Source organism: Cornus florida, unplaced genomic scaffold (genome assembly GCF_030987335.1).
Source record: "Cornus florida cultivar Cherokee Brave unplaced genomic scaffold, ASM3098733v1 CherokeeBrave_3.0.0_Hap2_Chr10, whole genome shotgun sequence".
Taxonomy (NCBI): Eukaryota; Viridiplantae; Streptophyta; class Magnoliopsida; order Cornales; family Cornaceae; genus Cornus; species Cornus florida.
The window spans coordinates 114,849,929-114,875,162 of NW_026775580.1; the positions used below are offsets into that span (position 1 = coordinate 114,849,929).

A 25,234-nucleotide genomic window follows, 5' to 3' on the forward strand; every position below is an offset into this window, starting at 1 on the left:
TGAGATAGACTAAGATAGAATTCAGTTCATAATGTGCATCGATATCGTCAAGCTAAACTCTAAAATGAAAGAGATAATAAAGCATAATTGATCATAGATCTAACCATGTTAAGCAGAATTTTGTTATTCCTATTTGACACCTAAATCCATTAAGCATCAATTGCGGAAAATTGGTACACAACACTCTCATTGACCATATAGTCTTTGCACTATCCCAAGAAATACTCATATCCACGATCAGATCGAAGTTTTTTGATAAGTTTACCTAATCTGTGCTCCCTATCAGTCTTGACACTCTCGGAATATACCAAAAGTTTAAGACTTGTGTCGCAATAGGTAAATTTATCCAAAACGTGAGTAATCTTGCTTGGATGTTCATAAGACCACACGTGTCCATGTGTACCGACTCCAATTGTTCTTTATGTCTATTTTATTTGGCTGACTAAGCCCTTAGGGTTGTCTATCTTTCAAAACAGGATTCACGAGTTTGGTTTAGGCTCCCCTGCCTCACTAGGTTATGAACCTTCTTTGACCAATCTTTAAATCTCATTTTGACTGATTATAACCCAAAAAATAGACACTAAAAATACAATGAGTCAGGAATAACAAATTTTCTCTTAACATTCAATCTATAAGATGCAACATTAGTTTTTACATCCGGTAAATTTTATGAGCTTGTGATTATAGTATATTAACCATCTTTCGATGCACCAGAAATAATCGCATATCTATTCAAATTGATAAAACCAGTTTTACAAAATAATAACACAGTTTTTATAAACCAAAAGTGAAACAAGAATTAGACTGCGTCTAACATCTGTACATAAAGATAGTTCTCTAATACTCATATCCTCATACTCTCTAATTTCAGATTTAATACTCCCACTGACTTAGCTACAACATTGACATCTGGTCAAGTACAAATATATATTCATATTATCGAGGCTTCTGGATTCCTGAAATCCTTGCAACGAATTGCAAATATGTTTAGTGACTCCAGAATCTATCCATCAGGAATTAATAGATATAACCACATAACATGGCTCAATGATTAAATATATATTTTCCTATATCACGTCATTGCTTAGACAGTTCGTCCTTTAGTGTCTTAGTTAGCGGCAAAAGAAATAGTTTCCTTCGCCCTCAACATACACTGCCTTATTCCCTTTAACTTTTTGAATACCATGTTTTGTACTAGCCTAGTCCTATTATTATCCTTCTTTTTTCCTTTGCCCATCCACTTGGGCCTAGAAGAATATGGTATAGACTAGATTAGATTGATAAGAATACCTATACTTTTGATTATCCCTTTACCTGTTACCAATTTTATAAGAATATCAGCGAGTGTGAACTCAAACTGGTTCCTTATTTAGTTCACTCTAAAAGAGTCAAATGAGTTTGGTAACAAGGTAATAATCATGTTAACTTGAAACTTACCACCCAAGTCAGCCTTATTGACTTCCAGTTAAATTTTTAAATAATAAACAATCATTTTCAAAATATGATCTCTTACCGGAGTTTCTTAAACTATCTCAATGGTAATCAAGTCTGACACAGTACTAAGGCATAAACTCTATCTAATATCACTAAAACATCTCATTAATTTTTAACATGATACTTGAAGAAAATAAAATAATGCAAATATTAGCTTTGGAGCGTATTCGAGATAAACTCTAGAATATTGCATCAAGTCCTATCATTCGCCTTATTTCACTTATTAAAAGCATTAATGTTCTCTTGGGTATCTTAAAGTAAAAGGATTAGGTATAGGAGTAGTAAATATATTTTGTACCCTTACATTGTGAATAAAATATCTAAGTTCATTTTCCAGTCAATATAAATGAGGTCCAAATACATTGAATATGTTAGCAAGCAGATTAAATGGATTAAACATAATTTATCTGAATATAAATGCATTCATACAATATGCAAGGTGAATTATTTAATATTATCATGCATATTTAAAATTAAAATGAGTTTGTTAACCACCTAATATAATAAATCTCAAATAGAATAAGAGATCATTATCATTATTGGTGAACAATCCCTTTTAATTAATGCGGATCCCTCAACTTTATAACTTAATAAATAACATAATCAATACGTCAATAACTTATCCTGATGGAGGAGTTCATTATTACTATTGCTGAGATTCATTTCCTATTAGACGAGCACTTCCATTAAAATAATATGTGGGTCCCTTAACCACTGCATGAAAAATCGGATAACCAATACGTCAATAACTTATTCGGTTGGCGAAGTTCATTATTGCTATTGGAGGGCAAATCCCATCATTTCCATATCTCTTAAGACAATGCCTTGTTTATATATGAAATGATTTCCGATTTATGTTTAGCCTTTCTAAAATCACCTAGTGTAGACCACTCCGTTGGGGAGCTAACACTATTGATTTTAGATTGAGTGTATAACATTATTAATACTCCAACGAAAAATAAAACATTAAATATCTTGTCATTATAATCTAGACTCTTTAAATCATGCGTAGGGCCTTATTTTTTAAAAATCTAATTACAATGAACATTTAATATTTTTATTTTCATGAGACAACCATTCTTATAATATTAAGACTCTTCAAATCATGTATGGGGCCTTATTTTTGAAGATTTAATTACAATGGTTTTAATAACGAAGGCCATGGGGTAATGTATAAAAATCCCCACTACCACTCAATTTTTAATCGTTTATAATTAGGGTTTTTTCATTTATTCATATCCATGATATAATGCATGCAAAACGTCTTGATTTTAATCCAATTAAATTTAGAAAATAACTGGACTTTTAAATGATTCACTATTATTTAATTTGAGGTACACTTTAAAAATAATTTTTCGTTTCCCAAAAAGTGCCATTTAATTAATTAGTAATCAAATCCAATTTATTTTCATTATTCAATTAATATAAATCAAGTCATTTAGATATAAAACAAAACATGGATTCAATGCATGAACAATAATAATTAGCAATTAATTAGTCCATGCATCACATAAATAAATAAACAACAGACAAAAGCAAATTAAATAGCCAATGGAATTAGCTTTTAACATTTAAATACTATTCCTGCTGTACTGGCATCCACCAACGGCTTGTAAACACTGTAGGGAGCTTGAACGCGCTAGGAGATGCAAAACGGCCCTTGAAACAAGTCTGGAGGATCCCGCATGCGCTAGCACGCGCCTAGAGGGTGCAGCAACGCGTGACACGCTCCTCCACGCACCTGGAAGGCGCTGCAGCTCGTGGCACGCGCCGAGAAACTCTTCCTTTGTCTGGCGCGTGCAGCTTACGCACCAGTGGGTTCACTTTGACTGGCGCGTGCATCTCACGCGCCAGTAATTCCCCTTACCCAGTTGCATAGGCGCGTGTAGCTCAAGCGCCTATTGATTAAGTAGCCTCTTTAGTGCACCATAGGCGCTGCTACACCGGATCATCTATAGCCTCCATCTAAAATCCAATGGTCTTTGGTGCGCGCGCATGTGGAGTGCGCCGCACCAGATTATACGCTCAATCTCTGGTATTGACATCGCTGACGGCGGCGCTCCGGCGGCTGAAATATCGCCGAAAATTGCAGAAAATTAATTAAAAATTCCATAAATTAAATTAGGCCCTTGAAAAATTCTAGAAAATTTCTAAAAAATTTCAGAAAATTCTTGAAGCCTAATTTAACCCTCTTGGACCTTCTTGAAGTTTCATAACATCCTTTGATGAAGATCACATGACTTTAAATAAATTTACAATTTGAAATACAATAGAAAAAATTAAATTACATTATTGAATTTTTAAACGGCTAAATCAAAGCCTTAATTACATTCATCCAAAGATAAAATTACATTCAATAACCTATAAGTTTCATCAATGGCCCAATCATATATCATCATCCATTCACAATTATACATATATCATCATGTATCAATATATATCAACATATTAAACCATATATTAACATACATTAATAAATATAAATATATGCATTTCAAAATTGGATCCATGAACGATGAATTTTGATAAAAACATGATCTCTAGTAATGAATCAAACCATGCTCTGATACCACTGTTAGGAAACGTGCAAGTTTTAAAAAAATTTCGAGGGATTTTGATTCATAGATCTTGATTTATCACATAGAGATAAGTTTTATGCAAAAATAAAATATGATGTATCATTCAATTAATAGATTGAATACTTACATCAAAAGTCTGAGTAAACCTTTAAATCTTTCCTCTAAAGTGAATGTTCTCACTTATTGTAAATCCCCTAACAAGATATCTTCTCCTTGGATTTTCATCTTCTTGGTAATTGTTTTGCCTTTAGGAATCACTCATAAACCTTCATGAATGACCTTGGAAAACTAGGCTTTTGGGAGCCTCCATTAGATGAGAACATTAACCCTAATTTTCTAGAGAGAGAAAATAGATTCTTTTTTCCTTCTTTCAAAAATCAAACCTAAAATATACATAGACCATGTATATATAAAGGCAACATAACGATAAATAAAATGAAATAATAAATCATTCTCAATCTCTAATTCACATGCCTCAAATCTAATAGGATTTCAATATCAAGTTGGGTTATGAGTGAGAATCCTTTGGGCTTATTATTTTATTGGCTGCAATGAATTAATAATTGGCCCGGTCCATAGACCCAATTCAATTAATTCATAAATTAATTTCTACTCCACTAAAAGATATTAATTGAACTCCAATTAAATAATAAATAACCTCTAAGTCAATGTTGCACTTTAACCCCTCTATGCATAATTAGTTATCGGATAAATAAAGCCATCAATCCGACTACTTAATTAATATATTTATTTTGGTACCATTAATTACTTCTGGCTCGATCACAATAAAACATTTGTTTGAAAAAAATAATAATTTAAATAAGTAAATATATAATAAACCATTTTGTCTAAAAACATACGAAGGCCTTCGAATTTACTTTGTGATCAATCATAATCAATACAAAATAAATACAAGTAACAATGATGCAAATATTAAAAATATAACCCTCTAACTATTAATTATATAATTACCCAAAGTGCCGGTCTAAGAATTCTGAAGATTCCGCTGAACAAATCAAAGTAATTACTAATTAATAAAAGAGTCTATACTTCTCTCATGCTTAAGAGTCAAATGACATGACGGTGATAGGGAGCAATTACATACGATGGCTCTCGCAATATATCTCAACCTAGCGCGGATCCAGTTCAAGTCTTAATTAATTATGAGTCCATCTATAATTATCGACTATGAATAATTTATGATTACTATTTATATTCATGTATTGATCGCCATCACATACATATATAAATATCTTTTGTAATCAAGTGGACACTATCAATTCTATAATGAATCGAAACATAATACATTGAATTCACCAATTGTATAAAGCATAAATATTTCAGAAACGTCAGGAACATATGTCATTATAATCCAGATAAGAATTTGCTATGCCAAGGCATATAAATCCCAACAGCTGAGTGATGGTTATTTCTTCTCCATATATTAGGTAGTATTGTGAGCAACACATTGAGGCCACCTGTGCTAGAATCTTGTGATCCATAATGGAGGTAACTAAAGGAGAAATCGATTTTGGTTTGCAGAGCCATCACAAAGGCCAAACTTCACTGAGATTGTAAACCAGTTGTGTTCGATGGCTGTTAAGATCTTTCCAAAAGGTCAAACTCAACATACACCCATTTCAACACAACCCCAAGTTGTAAAATGATCTTTTGCAAGTGGGTTACCTTTGTGTTAAGAGGTTTCATCTTTAAAAGGCTAACGTGCCTTTTTTCTACCCGTGTTGCATCTTGAGCACATGGGAGTTAGACTAATATGTTTGGCTTAAATTATGAACACTTCTATAAATCTGAGTAGTTGTTCGTGTGATTAGAATTTGCCATTTTGTTTGATCTACCTTTTTGTTTACTTCTAATTTTCTTGATTTTTCTTTTTAAACCCACTTATATATCCATCGTGTAAATGCACGAGAGAGTTTTACAGCCTAGACGATGTTAGTTAGTATCGTATTTTCCAAAGAGGAAGAAATTAAATAGTCTTGTCATGTTTTCTAAAGTGGTGCATAACGTATAAATCATTTTGTGTTTTCTCTTAAATTTTTAAGTCTACTTATGATTAGAACATGATTTGTATGGGTACTAAGAACGACAAATGTGAGTGGGATTGGTTTATTTAGCTACATTTTGTGTTAGCAATTCCTTAATGAGAATCCTATTTGGTAGCTGGTATCTTTGCAATGTTGTTTCCACATCTTTTATCTGTATATTTCTGGGGGAAGACGTTACCCTTTAGTCTGGTATTTGTTGGCCGGTTGCAACCTATTGCAAGGTTTTGCTACTATCTCGTTGCTATTTAAACTTTGCGCTTTGAATTTATAATTTTGAAGTGGTGTACGTGATGCCTTTGTTTTTGTGTTACTCGTGATATGTGAGAAAACTTGGGTGATATAGTTGGTTGGTACCTAAGGGAGTTTTTGCTTTGCATTATGTAACTGTTTCATAAGACAGAGTTATAGTTTACTGGTATCTTCTCTGTTGGGGAAACCGACGTTTTAAAAACTTTTAGAGGAATTTTTAAATAAAGATTTTGATTCATATGTAGAGACAAGTTTTATATTTGAAGAACATAATGATCCATTCAATTAAAGATAGAAAACTTACATCAAGGTTTGAGTAAACCTTAAATCTCTCCTCTAAAGTGAATATTCTCACTTATTGTAGATCCCTTTGTTGGATGTCTCTTCCATCGATCTCTATCTTGTTGGTAATGATCTTACCTTTAGGAATCACCCATAAACCTCAATGAATGACCTTGGAAAGCTAAGCTTGTGGGAGTCTCCATCAGATGAGAACACTAACTCTAAAATATTAGAGAGAGAAATATTTTCTTATCTTTTAAAAATTATTGCATAAAGGCGTAACTAAAAATATACATGGACCCCATGTATATATAGGCAACATAAAAATAATAATTAAAAATAATATATTTTTCTCAATCTCTAAAATTCACGTGATATCTTAAATCTAATAGGCTTCCAATATCAAGTTGGGCTATGAGTGAGAATCCTTTGGATTTATTATTTTCTTGGCTACAATGAATTAATAATTGGCCTGATCCATTATACCATGTACCCAATTCAATTAATTCATAAATTATTTTTTACTGTATTGAAAGAAATTAATTGAATTCCAATTAAATAATAAATAACCTCTAAGTCAATGTTGCATTTTGACTCCTCTATGCATAATTAGTTTTCGGATAAATAAAACCATCAATCCGACTACTAATTAATATATTTATTTTGGTACCTTTGATTATTTCGGGCTTGATCACAATAAAACATTTGTTTGACAAAAATAATAATTTAAATAAATAAATATATAAAAAAAAAAATTTGTCTAAAAATACACGAAGGCCTTCGAATTTACTTTGTGATAAACTTTAATCAATACAAAATAAAAAGAAGTAGCAGTGATGCAAATATTGAAAATATAACCCTCTAATTATTAATTACATAATTACCTAAAGTGCTAGTCTATGGATTCCGAAGAATCCGCCGAACAAATTAAAGTAATTACTAATTAATAAAAGAGTCTATACTTCTCTCATACTTAAGAGTCAAATGCCATGATAGTGTTACGACAGCTCTCGCAATATATCTCAACCTAACGCGGATCTGGTTCAAGTCTTAGTTAATAATGAGTTCATCCATAATTACCGACTATAAACTATTTATGATTACTATTTATGTTCATGTATTGATCGCCATCGCATATATATAAATATCTCTTGTAAGACACTATTAATTCCATAATGAATCAAAACATAATACATTGAATTCACCAATTATATAAAGTATAAATATTTTATATATGTTAGGAACATATATCACATATTATATATATATATATACACACACTTCAAAGTTACTAAAGTCATTGTAGGTTTGCTAAAGTCATAGTTATTTAAAAGAGTCAGATATATGCAGTTTTACTTTCCTAATCGAGCAATTTCAATCTTATTTTCGTAAAGAAACAATTTCACCCTTGGGTCAGGGTCCCCCCTTACACACACATCTGAGATAACAAATAACTGTAGTGACATTAAGGTTGTTACATATACATCTATATATAATGTGTGCATTTTTTTTTTGCTTACGTGGGTGTACATATACATGTTTTATATGTAGAGTGGAATTTTCAAACGAAACCTTTTCTCTCTTGAAATTTTATTATTGAAATTAAAAATCTTAAATATGTAATGGTTTTCAAATCAAATTGAAAGGTTAGACTCCAAACTAGAAATTTGAATTAAGAATATGCGTGTAATAGCGTCACTATACACTTTAAATTTAAGTGTTGAATGAGCTGGTTTCATGAGATCATCCACCTCATGGAATGAGTTTCAACCAAATCAACTCGTTTAGGCCATCTGGACCAACCTCTCCGGATTTTGGCTCTCTAAAAATGCCACATTAGCTTTTCCAAAAGCCACGTCAGCAGCTTTCGCTCTCCAGAAACATGCACGTACTCCATCAGGCTTTCTGAATTTTCGCTCTCAAAAAAATTATATATAAAATTATTATTTTTAAAATTTTTTTTTCCTAATGGCTATATTTTTAACGGTTATATTTACAACGGCTACATTTTCTCAACGATAATATTTTTCAATCAAACAATATTTTTGCAAATTATTTAAAAAACTACAATTGATATTATAACTTGAAACAATACATTATTCATTATGGATTAAAAAAAAAAACAAATTAAACAAAAACAATTTGTTCCAAAATTCGCTTCCATAAATTTCTTCTTACTTTGGTCTGCCCCTGTAATCGCATCAGAGATAATGGACATCCACGTCCAACATAAAGCCTCATCTTCAACCTTGGTACAATTATTAGGTCGGATAGCTGGTTGTTTTGGCGGGGGTTTTGAGTTACTTGATTGTGGAACACTAGTACCACAATCATGATGAAAAGTTTGGAATGGTTGATAAGAAGGAAATTAAGAATCTCCTCCATAATAATTGATATTGTCTTCGGGAAATGGCAAAAACTCATCGTTTGATGGGTTGAATTGGGTGTTGTAATAAAATGGATGTCGAGAATCTATGGAATCGAAATGACTTTGAAAATAATAGCTAAGATTAAGAAAATAGAAGAAGAAATAAGCTGAATGGTAGATAATAGAGATGTGTTAGATGTGATAAGTGATGGTAGGAGTTGGAGTATTTATAGAGATTTTAAAATTTTTAATTAATTTTTTTTTTTTTTTGAATAAAGTTAAAAAATTTGAATTTTTAAACTTTTTTTTTTAAATTATAGTCATTAAGACACTGTTTGTGTCAGCCAAACAGTGCCTTAACGGTCAAATACACTATTTGTGGTACATATTTAAAATTTAAAGTAAAAATTTTTTTTTTTAAAAAAACAAAATTTAAGGGAAAAAACCAAAAAAAAAAAAAAAAAAATGTTTTTTAATTTATTTTTGGGCCATTTTTTTTTTTTTTTTGGACAAACAATGCCTAAACAATATATTTTTTATTGTTTGAATTTTATTTTATTTTTTTTACAAAAAAACAGAGCTCTAAATAACCTATTTTTAGGTTTTTTTTTTTTAAAAAAAAATTTCTGCCAAACAGTGCCTACTGTTCAGTCACTATGCACAGCCATTGGAGGAAAAAACAAAAAAGGCAACAAAAAAACGGCGCCGTTTTGCAACAAAAAAATAAAAATAAAAATAAAAATTTCAGTTATCGTAGGCTGGCCCACGAGCAAAATTGGGCTCCACCATTTGTTATGAGGTTGCTGCACGCCCAAAAACCTTTTTAGTCGCAGAAGATGGGCCTTGAAGAGCCCGCTGCAGTTACTCTTGGAATTTACAATTCCACGCTACGGAGATTTCCGTGTTGTTGCAATCTACGTTCTTGGAGGAGTTCCGCCAGCGCGTGTCACCCATTCTTTAAAACTAAGGTACCGCGTACTCAATGGGACGCCAAAACAGTGTTCAAGTACAATAAGTACAAGTAACAATCTGATTTGGACAAAAAAAATCCTAGTCACATAATTATACTCATAAAAGAACATTGAATTGTTAATACCGCGTATATCTTATATACACAAATGGTGCTATTTCAATTGGTTTTGTGAGGAGACAATATATATATATATATATATATATATATATATGTATGTATATCAATCCTTATTAATGAGAAACCCCTTTCTTTGATATTTCCTCCGCCTAACTCTCTTTCCTTCTCTTCTCCGTATAAAAGCTACCGATCTCCCATTTTTGTCACAAACAGATCATCTCTCTCTCTCTCTCTCTCTCTCTCTCTCTGTCTGTTTGTGTGTGTGTGGCTGCTATGGCCAATTCTTATGATAAACAAACCATTCATGAAGAAGAAAACGATATGGATGGTCACGAAGAGACAGTTTGGGCAAGTGGATGTGGTTGTTTAAGGCTCTTTTGCTTTACAAGGTCACGAACAAACAATGAAACTGAAGATACGACTTTGTTGGGAGCTGAGCACAAAGAGACATGGTTGGTGAAGAAACTGAAGAAAGCCAAGGAAGTTTCAGAACAATTGGCTGGACCCAAGTGGAAGAACTTGGTTCGAAAGATCAGTAAGTATTTCAACAACAAAAAATCAAAGACTCAGTTCCAGTATGATCCAAATAGCTATGCTCTCAACTTTGATGATCACAGAGTTAATAATGTTGAAGAAGAAGATGCCTCTTTGCTTGCTTTCTCCTCAAGGTTTGCCACTCCATTTTCCGCTACTCAAGAACGCCAACCGAGGTTGTGAAATATTTATACCATTGTATTCTCATCTTTTCTCTTTAATATAAACAAGATTGATTGCAATATACAAACCGTTACCCCAAAAATATATATATTATATATATATATATATATACATATTTCTGTTGTGTTCTTTGTATTGTTACAGTTAATAATGATTGAATCGTTTAAGATTTCGCTAGCTGATATATAAGCCGCCCAATAACTTGTATTTGACCAAATACCATCTTTTCCATTTTGTTGGCTTTCACACGGTATATAAGACTAGGTATATAAGACTAAGGTTCCGTTCACGATTAGCTTTCCCTTGTATAGTTGTATATATATATATCCATTCCACCTTTATAAATTTATGCCAATATAAATAAATAAGCAATCCCTTGAACGTTTATGCACAGTCCAACATGGGAATTTTGATGAGTATTTTACAACTGGTCAACTAAATGGCAAATAGAAGTTGAATGTCCAGCTGTGCATGTGGAAAATGTGGCCTAAAAACAAGACAAAGCCAAAAGGAAAAGAGAAATTCATTTAGGGTGTGTTTGTCTATAATTAGAGTTTTAGAATTGATATTGGTAGAATTGAAAATATATTTAGGGTGTGTTCGGTTGCATGGAATTGAAGTATTGAAATTAAAATTTGTGAAATTTAAAAAACACACAACTAAGAAAATTGAATCAAAATTTTCACAAATTCTACCAATTGCAAGGTTCAATTGCATGGAATTGGAATTGGAATCGGAGAAATGCAATGAATAAAATTGAACCAAAATTTTCTCAAACTTTACCAATTCCAATTTCATGCAACAAACACATACTTAGTTCAATTTTGTGAGTTATTTTCTCCGATTCCAATTCACATACTCAAATTACATGAAGCCAAACATAGCCTAAAGATAATTTTAAGGATAAATTAATTTGAAGGAACATTAATTTATGAGGAATTGTAAAGTACATTTGCAAATAGAGTTATTAAAGAAAGTGGAATTCTAAACATTGCACATGAGATGAGATGGCTTCAAAAGAATTTTGAGTCGTAATTCCCGTGGACAGGAAGGATCTCATATGTCGTCTGCAAGTTTCATTAATCAGAAGACTCAGAACTGATCTGGTCCTGTGTGCGCGTACATGAAGCGAGTGCTCGCGAGAAACTGTCAATTTCAGAGGATCCATTTAATAAAAAGTAAGAAATTTTGGTAGGAACAGAAGTTGAGGGGTTGAAGATGCATGTATCCCCAGGAAGAGGAAGTCTTTGCTTCATTTCATTTCAGTGAGTAGAAACAACCTGTGAGTAGTTTTGAGAAAGCTACAACGTACTACAAGGGAACAATTCAAAAAGAACACTGAAGGAGAGAGTATTTACATATACCCAAAACCAATCACCATTCCTATTCACAAAAACAAAAGCAGAGACCAAATTACAAATCCACCAGTATGTACTTAAAAAGACAAGAGGGACTACTTGAATGGATCGCATTTTACATTGAGCTTAACATTTGTACTAGTTACCCTTTAACCATATACCAGTGTCAACTAGCATCCATCAGTTTTTAGGTCAGCCACTTGAGCCTATCAAATAGCCACCTCATTTACTGGACTATGCTTTCTCCTATGAGTAAAATAAAGATCTCGAAATAGTGCAATCTCCCATTGTAGCTAACGCATTTCTCTACTGCTATACAGCTCTTGAAGTGTGTCAAGCTTTGATGCTGAACTTCCCACCAGTTTTGGACAAAGAAAGAGTTCGCTTTTTCGGTTTGGATTTGTCAATTTACATGAACACCTCACCGCTAGTTTCACCTGCTGCATTATTTCTTTTCATATCAAAAAGTTGGCTAAAGAGTTTTAAGGGTATTTGATTCCAAATAAGAAGCAACGATCATCCTACGTACCTCTTGCGTTTGGTCTTCAGAACTGTAGAAGATGAAGGGTTACTGTGCCAGTTCCTTTTCCTCTGGTTGATGAACCAATTGTTAATCTGCTTCAGTTGCAAACCTGTTTCCTGCACCAATCTAGCTTTATCTTCTTCCTGAAACAATATTTCGAACCAGGTCCACATTTGAGGGGCAGTCAACAAATTAACATCAGATTATTTGAGAGCAACAGGAGATTCTGTAACCCTTACTGTCGGATAAGGCCACTTGGAATGAGATTGCCACCAAGCTTTTAGGAGGGAAGTTGTGTCACCTGGCAGTTTTCCTGCTCTTCTTTTACGCAGAATTTCCTCTCTGATGTCCACAATCTTCTCTTTGTAACCCTGCAAAAGCAGAAAACTGATCAGCCCCCATGAATGTAAAAAAGCCAAAATTACATACTAATGATGCATATATTGCATTCTTACCTGTTTCAGTTCATGCTTTAACTCTTGCCTCACACGCTCCATCAGAGATCTCTCATTTTCAGTCGGGACAAGAGGACCAAATCCCATGCTATCTGGCCCATCCAGACTTCCATCATACAAGTTGGTGTCACTATCTGCTTGGTCATCGTCATCATCTGACATTGTTGCACCAGTGCCTTCACCAGGTGCCACACCTATATGTGTGCATCATGATTAGTTATAAAAGACGGCCGCATAAATCTGAAACACTTGCAGAGATATCAAAAGAAAGGAGCTGGGCGGGGGAAGTCAACATAAATTTCATCTACTAGTAGGTTGCCTAATTTACATTGCACTCATCAGGCACACAAGATTAGTTTCCTAGTTAAGTAAGTAAAATCCGTTTTTTTCATATTAAAATTATAGAATTATAGTTATTATCATAACAATAAAGTTAATTTTACTTATCGGACCACCTATCAAAGAAGGAAGGGAGAAACTGCCATAATTATAATTGTCTAAAGACAAGGTTATGTGAAAGCAAAAAATGGTAAGTCTCCGTGTTCTAAAAGCCAATGGAGGCTATTGAATCTGAAAGGATTCAAATTATAAGAATAGGCAAATGGAGGCATAATACAGCTCAAGTTAGCAACACAATGGCATGAAAATGGATGAAACAACTTCATTTTCTCAAAGTAAAGGCTATAAGGGAAGTGTTAATATTGTACGTTGATTTAACCTTTATGTTTGATTAACTGTAATATATAAGAAATTATTCATAGTTTGAATTAGTTAGATTGTGAAAATTTTCTTGTTTTGGTTTGGAAGTCGCCCTAAGTTTATTTTCTTGCAATCCAGGTAGAACTAGTGAAAAAAATTACATCCTACAAAGGAAGACTAGTATCAGATTCCAGATCAACTCCATCAAAAAACAGAACATGACATAGCCATATGCATTTCATATCTCTGAAAACAAACAGTAAATAGTCACCACTAATTATTGCTTTCTTTTCAGACAATCCTTCAGCATGCAATTACTCATATACTTAGAACTCTTCTGTTCCTTATCAGAACTGAACCTCTTACTTCCTAGATTTCTCTGAATAAACCTCCACTTGCTTTTTGATTCACCAATCCGTTTGATCGGAAATTCCTAATTGACAAGCAAAAAATCTGTGTGACTATTACCTATCTGCTAATGCCATAAAATAGAGATTAAAAATTGTCGCAATCAATCGATGTAATGGTTCTTTTATCACCAAACATGAAGCATGTCGTTTCCTTATCTAATTGTGAAGTCTCAAGAAACATGTTATTCACTGTAATGATGTGTGGAGATTAGCATCCCCTGCTTAACAATTCCACACTTTCAGAAATAATAGCTGTGATGTTGTAACTGAAAACAGTTTTGCTATCTTCTACCAAGCTTCCATTGTAAACCACAAAACTAGGAAGTGCTTTGCCTCGTTGGCAAAATTATAGTCTCCAATGAAAAATACAACTTTCCCCTCTTTATATCTTCCATATTTTTTAAGAGTTTTTGTTTTCTTTTTCTCCTGACAAGTTCAGTTCACTGAAACACCAAAGATTACCCACTTAGAGATTCAAGAGAATTTTCTTAAAGAAAAATTTCTAGAAAGCCAGTCCGAAACTTTCTTACGGGACTTCAAAATGCCATACAAGTATATATTACTGAGGTGCAGCCATGCTATTATTTCAGGATGTTTCTCCTTTTTCAATATGCTCCTCGCAAGATAATACAGACCCATAACCAAAAAAAGTCAAACAAACAACTTCAAAACTCATAACTGACCCACTCTCGTACACTTGTGGACCAGACCAGACTACAACAGAGAACTGGATTCTTGTCTCTATAAATTTCATTACAGAAGTAAACACCAACTCGCTGTCATCACAGCTTGCACATTCAATGCACAGACCATAGCAGCTGTTCCTCTTATACGGACTCAGCTCATAACTCCTATGTTTGAGCAATTTAATCAGTAATCCTATTAAGATTACATTTAGCTGAAACTATCTTATATAATCAAACTCTGGCTTACAAAACAATATCAATTTGCAGCAAAAGCACAAGATCTGATGAGAATAACAATGACAGGATAACTAATGATGCAATAGAAACAATGGAGTGATTAAACCAGTAACAAAGATCAAAATAATACCCAAATAACATCACTATACTGCTATTATGCTGAACAAAGTGAGTAAGAGCATACAAGTAGGTATAGCAAGTCAATACATTCAACTCAACTCAATAAATTGGTAAAGATGTAGTACCATTGAAATATTATACATAACAGACACAGCAATTTTAAGTAAAAACAATCCTATAAATTGGTAAATTAAATAAAAATAGACTGATGTGTTTGACATTCTACTAAAAACTGAAACAAGCTATCTTCACAAAAAGAAAATGAAAATGAAAAACAAGGGAACACCTGTTAAGCTTTGTAGAGATTGCTCAAGCTCCCAACAAGCCATGACTGCTTCCATTGCATGAACACGAACATGCTGTTGCAATTGTTCTTTAAAGGAAGATAGCAATAGAACATAATGGGTCTACATCAGAAGGAACAGACAAAAGAAGAAAGGGAAAAGAAAAGGAGAAGAAGATTAGATGACAAAGAATAAATTGCTCTCATAAATATATAGTAAGACCACTAAATCTTTAATGGACTTAATGATAACAGACTGACAATACATTGTATTGAAAATGAAAGTACATGATCTATCTTATTGCACAGAATGATGAGAAAGGACTCACTATTTCTTAAGGGAGCAATTCCTGAAACAACTAACGGCTACGTTAGTTACTTCAGTTGAGGCCTTTTTGATTTCAGAAAATTTTCCTAATTGCAATATAATATTTTAGAGACGATCACTACTTTCAAACAACAGGTAAAGTTAACAAAATTTTAAAGGTGGTCATTAACTACCAAGAAAATTATGAATGAATTGAAACATTTTTCCTAATGAGATGGTCTGAAACAGTGCATAAAGAAATAATATTTATTTAAACCTATTATCCTAATATGCTTTGAACAAACAATAATAAAGATTTATCACCAAGAGAACTCTCAGAACATCATATACATTTTTGAGGAAAGAGTAGTACAACAGATCTCAGCAAAGTCGGAGCACAGAATAGTTGTTAAGTTTATTACAAGTAGGAGACTGAATAAACTTCAGTAAGCATTTATGTGTGCAGAGTGTCTAAGCCTCCAAACTATATATTGCATGAGTCATCTACTGAAAATTGTTATAAAGTGACTTTAAAATTAAGGAGACAATTGGCCTTAAGAAAGATCACTGATCTACTGAAAATTGTTATAAAGTGACTTTAAAATGGCAAGTCCCTTTTGCATGAGTCATTTGTCCAATTATTTAAGTTGGGGAGATTTATGCCGCATAATACAACCCCAATTTTGGTGCTTATCCATCATATCTAGTTTATGTGTGGATAGGCTCTTACACAGTAGATACTAATTTCTTTCAATTTAGTCACATCTTTAGAACAAGAACAGCTTCAAGAACACAACATAGACCAAATTGTGTAGAAAGTGGTGAAATACCACAGCAACAAAGTGATTCTCCAAAGCTCTCAAAGTTTCAATTATTAGTGTACTGAGCATGATTCCTCTTATGATGTGACAATTGAATATTCCGATTTACACTGCGAAACTAAACTCCATTAAAATTTATACACAGCAAAAGTTGTAACTCATACAAATTAATATCTTCGAGAGCACGAATAAAGAACATGACAAGACAAATTCTTGGCTCGAACTTTCCTCCATATCCTCTGTTCCTAATATTCCACTTCCTAACTCCTCTCTCTCTCTCTCTCTCTCTCTCTCTCAACTTAGTAACTAGATAGAAAAAACAAAACCAACCCCGAGAAATCGGTCCTTCTAAGATACAAAAGCATTTGAATCACAAGGAGCGCCAATCAATTAGAACAATCAATAAATCAAGAAAGTGAACTTTTTACTCAATTTAATTAATCAAACTATATGTGAAAAATTATAAGGAGTAAAAATCAAAATTGAACAAAAATAAATATATACATATACACGTGTGTGAGAACAAAGGATTACCATGAATTGATCAAGGTCCTTATCGTCCAGAGGCTGATTATTGTGTCCAAGAACAGAGTACTTAGCCACCACATGCTGCGATTGACCGAGCTGTGCATCGATCCTCGGCAGCTGATCGACCGGCGTTGCGATACGGAGACACTGAACGTGGGCCGAAAGCAACTGCTCGTACAGAGGATGACTCAAAATGTCCGCTTTGCACTTGGCAGTCTGCCAATTACTCTCTTCGCCATTTCCATCACTTTCATTCTGATTACTCAATTTCTTCTCTTGATTAATGATCAACATCGATTCACTGGTCACAGGAACGTCGTCGCTTTCACCGTGAATTGACCTTGATAGCCACTGGTTCGACGTTGACGAGTCCGAATTGGTGGTCTGTAGGTGCAGGAAGCTCCCATCAGCGTAGTGGTGGCTCTGTTGCCGGAGAATTGCGCTGTTCAGCCACGTTGGTGCTCCTCCTCCGCCGCCGCTCCCGGCGGCGAGTTGTGTTGGTTTTCCGGCACCGTCCGACGAGGAGTGGTTGAGTTGTTCCGGTAATAATCCGCGCAAAACAGCCGTGTTTTCTGTTAAGTGTTGGTCGCTGAAGTGTTGGAGTGCCATTTCTTGTGAGAAGTGGTCGTGGAACGCCATGTAAAAGCAGCTTCTTCAAGTGGCTGCTTGTATCATTAATCTAGAGAGAGAAAGTAGAGATAGAAGGAGAGGGAGAGGGAGAGGGAGATTATTCCAACATGCTTCTATATAGGACGTAAATAGAGACAACATTACTGCAAATTATATACTAATATTAGTATATATTAACCGTATATATTATGGTATAGAGAGTGTGTTGTATCACTGTGTGTGAGTTTTTGTGTGGCTTGACAATGAGAGAGAAGATTTACGGCTAGTCGGCTGCCGACGCCGCTGATGGAGCTGAGGGCAAAGTAAATATTGTTCGAGAAGGGAAGAAAAGGTGTAAGAAAGCTCTTTTTGGAGAAGACTTTTGATATTTGACGCGAGCATCGAGGGTGGATGATCTAACGGTTGGATGAATGCCACGGGGCTGGATTTAGTTTCTAAAATTTTGGGGACGGGAATGAGACAAAACTTGATCATCGATTGTGGCGAGACTGAGGTGATTGCTTGCTGGCTTCCTAGGCTCTATCTTCTCGTAACCGGCTACTGCCGGTCAGTGTCAACCCAGTAGTTCCTCTCCAATTTAATTCGAGCGTTGTAATGAAATTCCTTTATAACACTAAAATTAAAAAAAAAAAGTAGTAATACGTAAATAGTAATAATACTTTGAGATGGGCATAAAGATAAATTATTTTTAATTTTAATATTAATTTCCATCAAAAAATAATATTTAGTGACGGAGTAAAAAATTTAATGGAAATGAAGAAGTTATTAGAATAATATGATAAAAAAAAAATTGAACCAAAATAATAAATAACAAATGAAGGGTTATTTCTGAATTTTTAATCTTAAAAATTTTGTGGGACCTTCTAGAAGAGAATAGACAATGTATTTATTATTATTATTATTATTATTGGAATTTTTGTTGGCAAATCAATTAGAAAAATAAGAAGTCTTTTTAAATTTTAGAAGTTTTTTTTTTTTTTTTTTTTTTTTTTATAAATTCAGTAGGGGCATGTTTATAACTATCAAATTCTGAGTATAAAAAATGTAAATGAAAAACATTCCAGTGGGGCAATTGCTCCCACCGGACCAAATATGGCTCTACCACTGATTATATTAATTTAACTTTAATAGTATCATGTTGTAAGTATTAACTTTTTCATGTTGTAATGATCTAAAGGGTAAAGTGAAAAAAAATTATATATATTTACTATTTAGTATCTGCATGTATATTCCTAATATTTAATTTTTTTAAAAGAAATTGCTTCCTTTGATTAATTTTGACAAAACAATTAATTATCTTAAAACTCCAAAATGCCATTTGTAAGGAAATGTCAATTTTTTTCATATATATATATATTTTTTCTTTCTAGTTGGTACTCACACTTCCTCCAAAAAATTGTTTGTATCTAAGAGAAATCAATCCTGAAGTTTGAAAAAATATAATGGTTAGTTTAAAAATGTTATTTAAGAGTTTTTTTTCATAAATTTTTTTTACTATCCATCGCTATAATACCAAACGCTACAGTGCAGAAACATATAAAAATACCAAATTGATGTTTTGATTTTTTGCCACTATTCACAAAAAGTTTTAACACTGTGCAAAACAAAAAAGTTTTTATCAAACGCCTGTTTATTCACTATTAATTGGTATAGTACTCAACAAAAACAAAAACACCGAAAACAAACCAAACAAGCTCTTCGTGAAGAAGAATATGTATCGTTGCATTGAAATTTGTGATAATCTCGAGGACAATGCATAACAATTTTATTTTTTAATTTTTTCTAATATTATAATTAAAGGAACATATTCATTTATTATTGGTCCATATTTACGAGAAGGACCTAAGTATTGCATTAATTTTAAACCTCTAGCATTGAATCTTTAGCCCATCAAGACAAGTGAAAACAAATAATAAGAAGCATTTTATACAAAGTTTTTAATTTTTTTTTTAGGTATCCCTTCAGGTCACTGTTTGAGATTAAGTCGAAAATCTAGTCAATACTTTTTGAAATTTAAAATACATTAATTTGTATAAATAATATAAAAAATTATAGGGTTTATTATGGTAAGGCACTCTATAGTGAGATTTTGCCTCTCATTGTCCCATATTCGTTAGCATCCTCAACTAATTGGATTATAGGACAATCGATTTAGTTAGATTAGCTTGTCAACTACCTAGTTTAAGATTGATAAATTGAAATTGTTGGGAATTTTTGAATTTATTTGGATTTGACTTAGATAAACATATATATGTTAGTGTAGACATGGTATATTAGTGAATTACTTTAATTTCAAAATATATAAATTTTGATAGCACAAAGTTGATATCCATTGTTGTTGAAAACAAGTACTACTACAACTTAATTAATAAGTAAATCTTAAGTTAAAATATATATTAATTACTTTTAGTACATGTAAGAGACATTCTTTTGGATTTCAAACGCAAAACTGCACGATTTTTCAACAAACCCCCACTACTTGAATTCCATGACTTGCTAAAGTAGGTTATTTGTCAAACTTGGACTTGAATTGTTGTATAGCTACACACACACACAAAAGTGTGTTTGCTTTTCTTCAATAATGTGATGATTATGGAAGGGGGTTAGGTTTATGGGTGGGTGGAATGGAACTCGAGTTGAGTTCTGGGTAAGGTATAATAGGGTATGAACGAACGCAGAATAGTAGTAGTTTAAATGAGGACGACAGGAGATCCTAGGAATGATGAGAGAGAAAGACCGCGAAACAGGTTATCACATACTATGACGTTGCCCTGTTCTCCCCTACCAGTCATGGAAAGTGACGTTCATGTCCGTACAGTGGACACGCGTCGTATTCACATTTCATGGACCACGAGTGGGGTCCACACTGAAGCACGCGCCATGAGAAACTAACCAAGTCAGAACACGTGGAAAAAGTAATTTGCCAAACTGTGGGGACCGCTTCTCCATTTGACTCTTTCTCTTTCTCTTTCTCTTCCTCTTTCTTTTTCTTTCTCTACTCTCTAGTCTCTACTCTATCTATCTACTACATTTTATTTTATTATAGTATATTGTCTGTCTGGGACAAGAGAAGCCACAGGAGGGGGCTCCGTATGAATACCCACTGAGGCGCCGGCGGCTAAAATGACAGAGGCTTCATGCGGATGGTCCCACAATGATAAAATCTGCCAAACAGCGGGGCCCACTGAGCTACTAGTTTTGCACCACTGATTCGTCTCAACACGTGTCATGACATTTTTTGGTCCCCTACCTTGGCTCTTCGTATTATGCCCTGCCGTCACTCCCACGCCAATTACTCCATTGTCCATTAGGTCAAGATTTTCTATATACGAGTATTTAAAACTAAATTGTCTGATTGTGTAATACCCACAAACAAAAGCATCTAATAATTTGATATTATAATAAGATCAAAGTGTTATATTTTTATATCAAAATCCTTTCAATTTAAATGCTTGTGAAATGTGAGCAATGATAATACTTTGTAGCCTTCTTTCGCTTTGCTTATAATAATATTTTTAGTAGAATTCAAACACTCATTAATATTTTTAAAGATCAGAGAGCATACTTTCATTATTAATAATCATTAATCTTGTGATCTTCTTATGGTGTTGTTAAATCTATTTAAATTTTACATAAAAGCAAATGGAGTTTATAAGTTCGCAACCGTCATTCGTGACTTTCTAACACTCATCTTCTCCATATTTAAACAAAATTTTACTTTCTTTTATTTGATCAAGTTGAATTCTTATTTTTACTCGGTATATTTGATTTCATATATACTAATCAAATTATTTTTGTGTTATTTTCTTATAGATGAATTTACATACTGTATTACAATATTAAATGATTAGTTTACTTTTATTCTCATAATAATAATCCACGAGTAGGTTAAAGGTTTGCAGTTTGGGGCTCAACTTCCGGGCTTTTATTATTATTATTATTATTCTTTAAGAAATTCTTAAAATACTATTAGCTTCTAGAGTGATAAATAAAATAATATTTGTACTCTTTTTTCCCTTTCAAAAGCACTCTTAATTATGATATTTAATTATCTCAAAGAAAAATCCGTTTTTATACTTTATTTTAGAGGTGTAATTGTCTTCACCTTTACAATAAAAAATTAAACAGAATGCAAGAGTTCCCAAATGAAGTAAAAAGACCACATCTAATAAATATACTCCGTACTAGTTTTCTTCTCGTGCCATTAAAAGAAAAAGAGCTCATTTCTCAAAATAGAATGATTTAGCCCCACTTTTGGATTCACAAACCACATCTATTATTACTATTATATTATTATTATTTTTTTTGTCCTTCTCTACATATCATATTATTTTTCCAGTAAATAATTTAAGCAGAACAAAACATGTTAAATGAGAAATAAGTTGAAATCAAGTTTAACCCTACTAAAACTTTGTTCAACTTGTTTAGGTATGATTAGGAAGTTTCCGAGTTTCATTGATTGACTTGCTAAACATACTAAATAAAAAATGATTTTAGCATAATCTATTAGTACCAAACTCTAAACATTTTTAAAACACACTAAACTTCAATTATTGTATGAATCAGCAAAATCTGCTTAGACCGTCGGTGCGATCAATGTGTCGCCATTTGGTATTAAATTTTACATGACAACAAGTAAGACAAGGCCAATATTGACTGACACGTTAGCTTACACTCCAGTTATACCAGGACCAATTGAGAGTCACTCGATCTTACAGCGCGTGACAAGCACTTTCCAACCACATCTTGAAGTGTCAACAAATTGTTTGGTGGGTCCAGAGTCCAGACTCATATTTTAGTAAGCAAAAGTGGGACCGCTGCATAAAGTGAAGGAGAGTCCTCTATAAAATTAGAAATTGATTGGTTAGGGTTTGTGGCATGAAGTGTTCAACTTTGTTACAGTATTTGCAATATCATTGCTTAAAAATCCAGATAGTGTTGCATGGAATCATAGGCCAATTCGGTCACCTGGCCTGTGTTTTTGGTGACAAATCTAGGATCTCACCGTGATTGATGATGATTAAAGATGATTGAATGTTATTTAATTAAAATCAACCTCTTTATATCGAATGTTTATAATCATTTTATTTATTATTAATCACTCTACCACTTAAAATATGTCACCTTTAGGGTATCATTTAATATATTTACCATGTCGATTACAAATCATATGGCATCTAATGCATCTGTAATCAGCATTGGATTCCATCAAACATAATATTGTCCCTTTTATAGAAAAATCTTTTTAAATGGAAAAACCTAACCGACTAAATAATGTGAAATACAAGTGGCCAATTGATAATAGTATTGTAGTAATATAATCAGGTACGGACTCAGCATAGAACCGCTCCCACTGGATTTTTTATATTTTCATTTTATACCTCATTTTTTTTTAAAATTTATGAAAATGTCCCCACTAAAATTATAATTTGCCCTCACTAGATTATTTTTTTTACAATTTATACTTCAAATTTTTGAGAATTTTTTAATATGCCCCCACTAATATTACAATTCGCCACCACTGAATTATTATTATTATTTTTTATTTATTTATTTATTTATTTTGGCATTTTATACTTTAAATTTTTAAAAATTTATGAATAAAATTCCATTGAAATTCCAAAAATAAACACACTATATAAATTTGCCTTCACAAATTAAAAGACCGGGCCCCCTTACAAAATTTTCTAAGTCCGTCACTGAATATAATATCATGTGAGACCTGCATATAAATGTCTATTGGTTATTTTTGGCTTTGACATGGTTAATTTAGTAAGATTGAGTAGTGTAGGGTTTTCTTTTTTTTCTTTTTTTCGGAGCACTAGATAATTGTAATAAACAGAGATGTTAAATACAAATATAACATTGTTCATCATCAATTTGGTAAGGCCTATTAATTGTGTTTAGGCAATATTTGACTTCTTTTCCACCTATTCAGAATCCTTCTAGTGTCCCTTATGGTGATTGTAGGTGCATGAGAATGCCTTACTTGATAAGTGATGAATATTGCATATTCAAGCCTTTAGAGTTGTATATATTAATGCCTTAGTAATGTTTTCATAATAGTATTTATGCCATTTTATTGGTCTCATTTATTTTTAGGTACTTGCCTTCAATTCTGCTTAATTTGGGCTTTGATGACGAATTAAGGTCTAAGTAAGACATTGGAGTGTCCGGGGTTGATTTAGAGTTTAAGAAGGACAAGAAACAAATTTAGAGGGAGTTAAGACCGATCCTAATTCTTTAGGAGGAATTAGGATCGATCGCAAGTGCTACAGAAGTTGAGCATTGAAGAATTCAGAGTTGGATCGATCGCACTCCTTTTAGGATCGATCGTGGATACCTTACAAACCCTGCAAAAGTTTCTACATGTATTGCTTTCATTAGGATCGAACGCAGGTACTTGCGATCGATCGCAACAGAGACTTAGGATTGATCGTAGCCTTATTAAAATTGATCCTAAGTACATCAGCTGGCAATCCTGGTAGTTGCGGGAATTTTACACTTTGATATCTTCTTATCATACATGGACCGAACTTCATTTAAGAGGTGATGGTACATATATATATTCAGGGCTCGTTTGGAGTTGATTTAAGATAGGATTACCAACAATTGAAGAGAGATTTGGCGGGTAAGGACTTCTCTTCATTGTTGTTAAGGTTTGAAGGTTGAAAAAGGTGATTTCGATCAGAATTTGCAGTTCATGGAAATGGCGTACTCTTCAATGATGAAGCATTCTACCTTCTCCATTCTTCATAGGGAATTGATGTAACCTTAGTCAAGTAACGTTGTTTAATTGTATTTAATTTTGGAGAATTTTTTGCTCTTGTACAATGAATGCATGATTTGGGGACTTTTAAGCAATTGGATTTCATGTTTATATTCAGTTTTAATAAAATCATTATCTTGCCTTAGAATTTGTTTTGTTTAAATTGAAATCAACTTATTTATATTTTCTGTGATTTTGAGAATAGAGATCATGCAATGGTTTCCTTGACACTTAAATAAGCAATTTGATAAACAATACCTAGGGAAGACAAGTTGTACTACACCTTAATTTAGATTAGTTAGGTAGACAATTTGTGCTAACTAAAGATGGGGTATACTCAATGTTTGATTATGTAAATCCTCTTGACGATATCATTGTGAGTTTGTAGTCACATGATTAGTAATTATATTTAGAGTAATTTTTTCCGATTTAATAGAATTGGCCATTGTTATGCGATTAGTGGTGAAGTCAATCCCTTAGCCTTTCTTCCTGGATATTTTCATATCTTAATTTAATTTAATTTTAGCTTTTATTTACATTTAAACCGGAAATTATCTTGATTG

At 32.9% G+C, this 25,234-nt stretch overlaps 2 protein-coding genes across 4 annotated transcripts; one reads left to right on the forward strand and one right to left on the reverse strand.

The window, feature by feature from the left end:
• The first annotated feature begins 10,223 nt into the window (after positions 1-10,223).
• On the forward strand, positions 10,224-10,974 carry LOC132280024 (uncharacterized). The gene has a single exon (XM_059782129.1). It carries the CDS (start codon positions 10,402-10,404, stop codon positions 10,843-10,845), a length of 444 nt encoding a protein of 147 aa, XP_059638112.1. The 5' UTR covers positions 10,224-10,401; the 3' UTR covers positions 10,846-10,974.
• A 1,204-nt stretch (positions 10,975-12,178) lies between these two features.
• Positions 12,179-18,212, reverse strand: LOC132277418 (homeobox protein knotted-1-like LET12). 3 transcript variants are annotated; one of them, XM_059779280.1, is made up of 6 exons: positions 17,279-18,212; positions 15,620-15,740; positions 13,182-13,375; positions 12,966-13,097; positions 12,733-12,869; positions 12,179-12,654 (listed from the first exon to the last, which is right to left on the reverse strand). In XM_059779280.1, the coding sequence occupies exons 1-6, from the start codon at positions 17,909-17,911 to the stop codon at positions 12,612-12,614; spliced, it is 1,260 nt and encodes a 419-aa protein (XP_059635263.1). In that variant the 5' UTR covers positions 17,912-18,212; the 3' UTR covers positions 12,179-12,611. The 3 variants fall into 3 exon arrangements, with proteins under 3 accessions (XP_059635263.1, XP_059635265.1, XP_059635264.1); XM_059779282.1 differs by having other exon boundaries at positions 12,179-12,640; positions 17,279-18,211; XM_059779281.1 differs by having other exon boundaries at positions 12,179-12,643; positions 17,279-18,211.
• Positions 18,213-25,234: the final 7,022 nt, after the last annotated feature.

Bases quoted from the DNA above. Each gene is read 5' to 3' on its own strand.
- LOC132280024 (XM_059782129.1), top strand. From the start codon at position 10,402: ATGGCCAATTCTTATGATAAACAAACCATTCATGAAGAAGAAAACGAT.
- LOC132277418 (XM_059779280.1), bottom strand. From the start codon at position 17,911: ATGGCGTTCCACGACCACTTCTCACAAGAAATGGCACTCCAACACTTC. The intron at 13,376-15,619 runs GTGTTCCCTTGT...GCACACATATAG, and splicing joins ATCTCTACAAAGCTTAACAG to GTGTGGCACCTGGTGAAGGC. The intron at 12,870-12,965 runs GTAAGGGTTACA...ATATTGTTTCAG, and splicing joins CCAAGTGGCCTTATCCGACA to GAAGAAGATAAAGCTAGATT.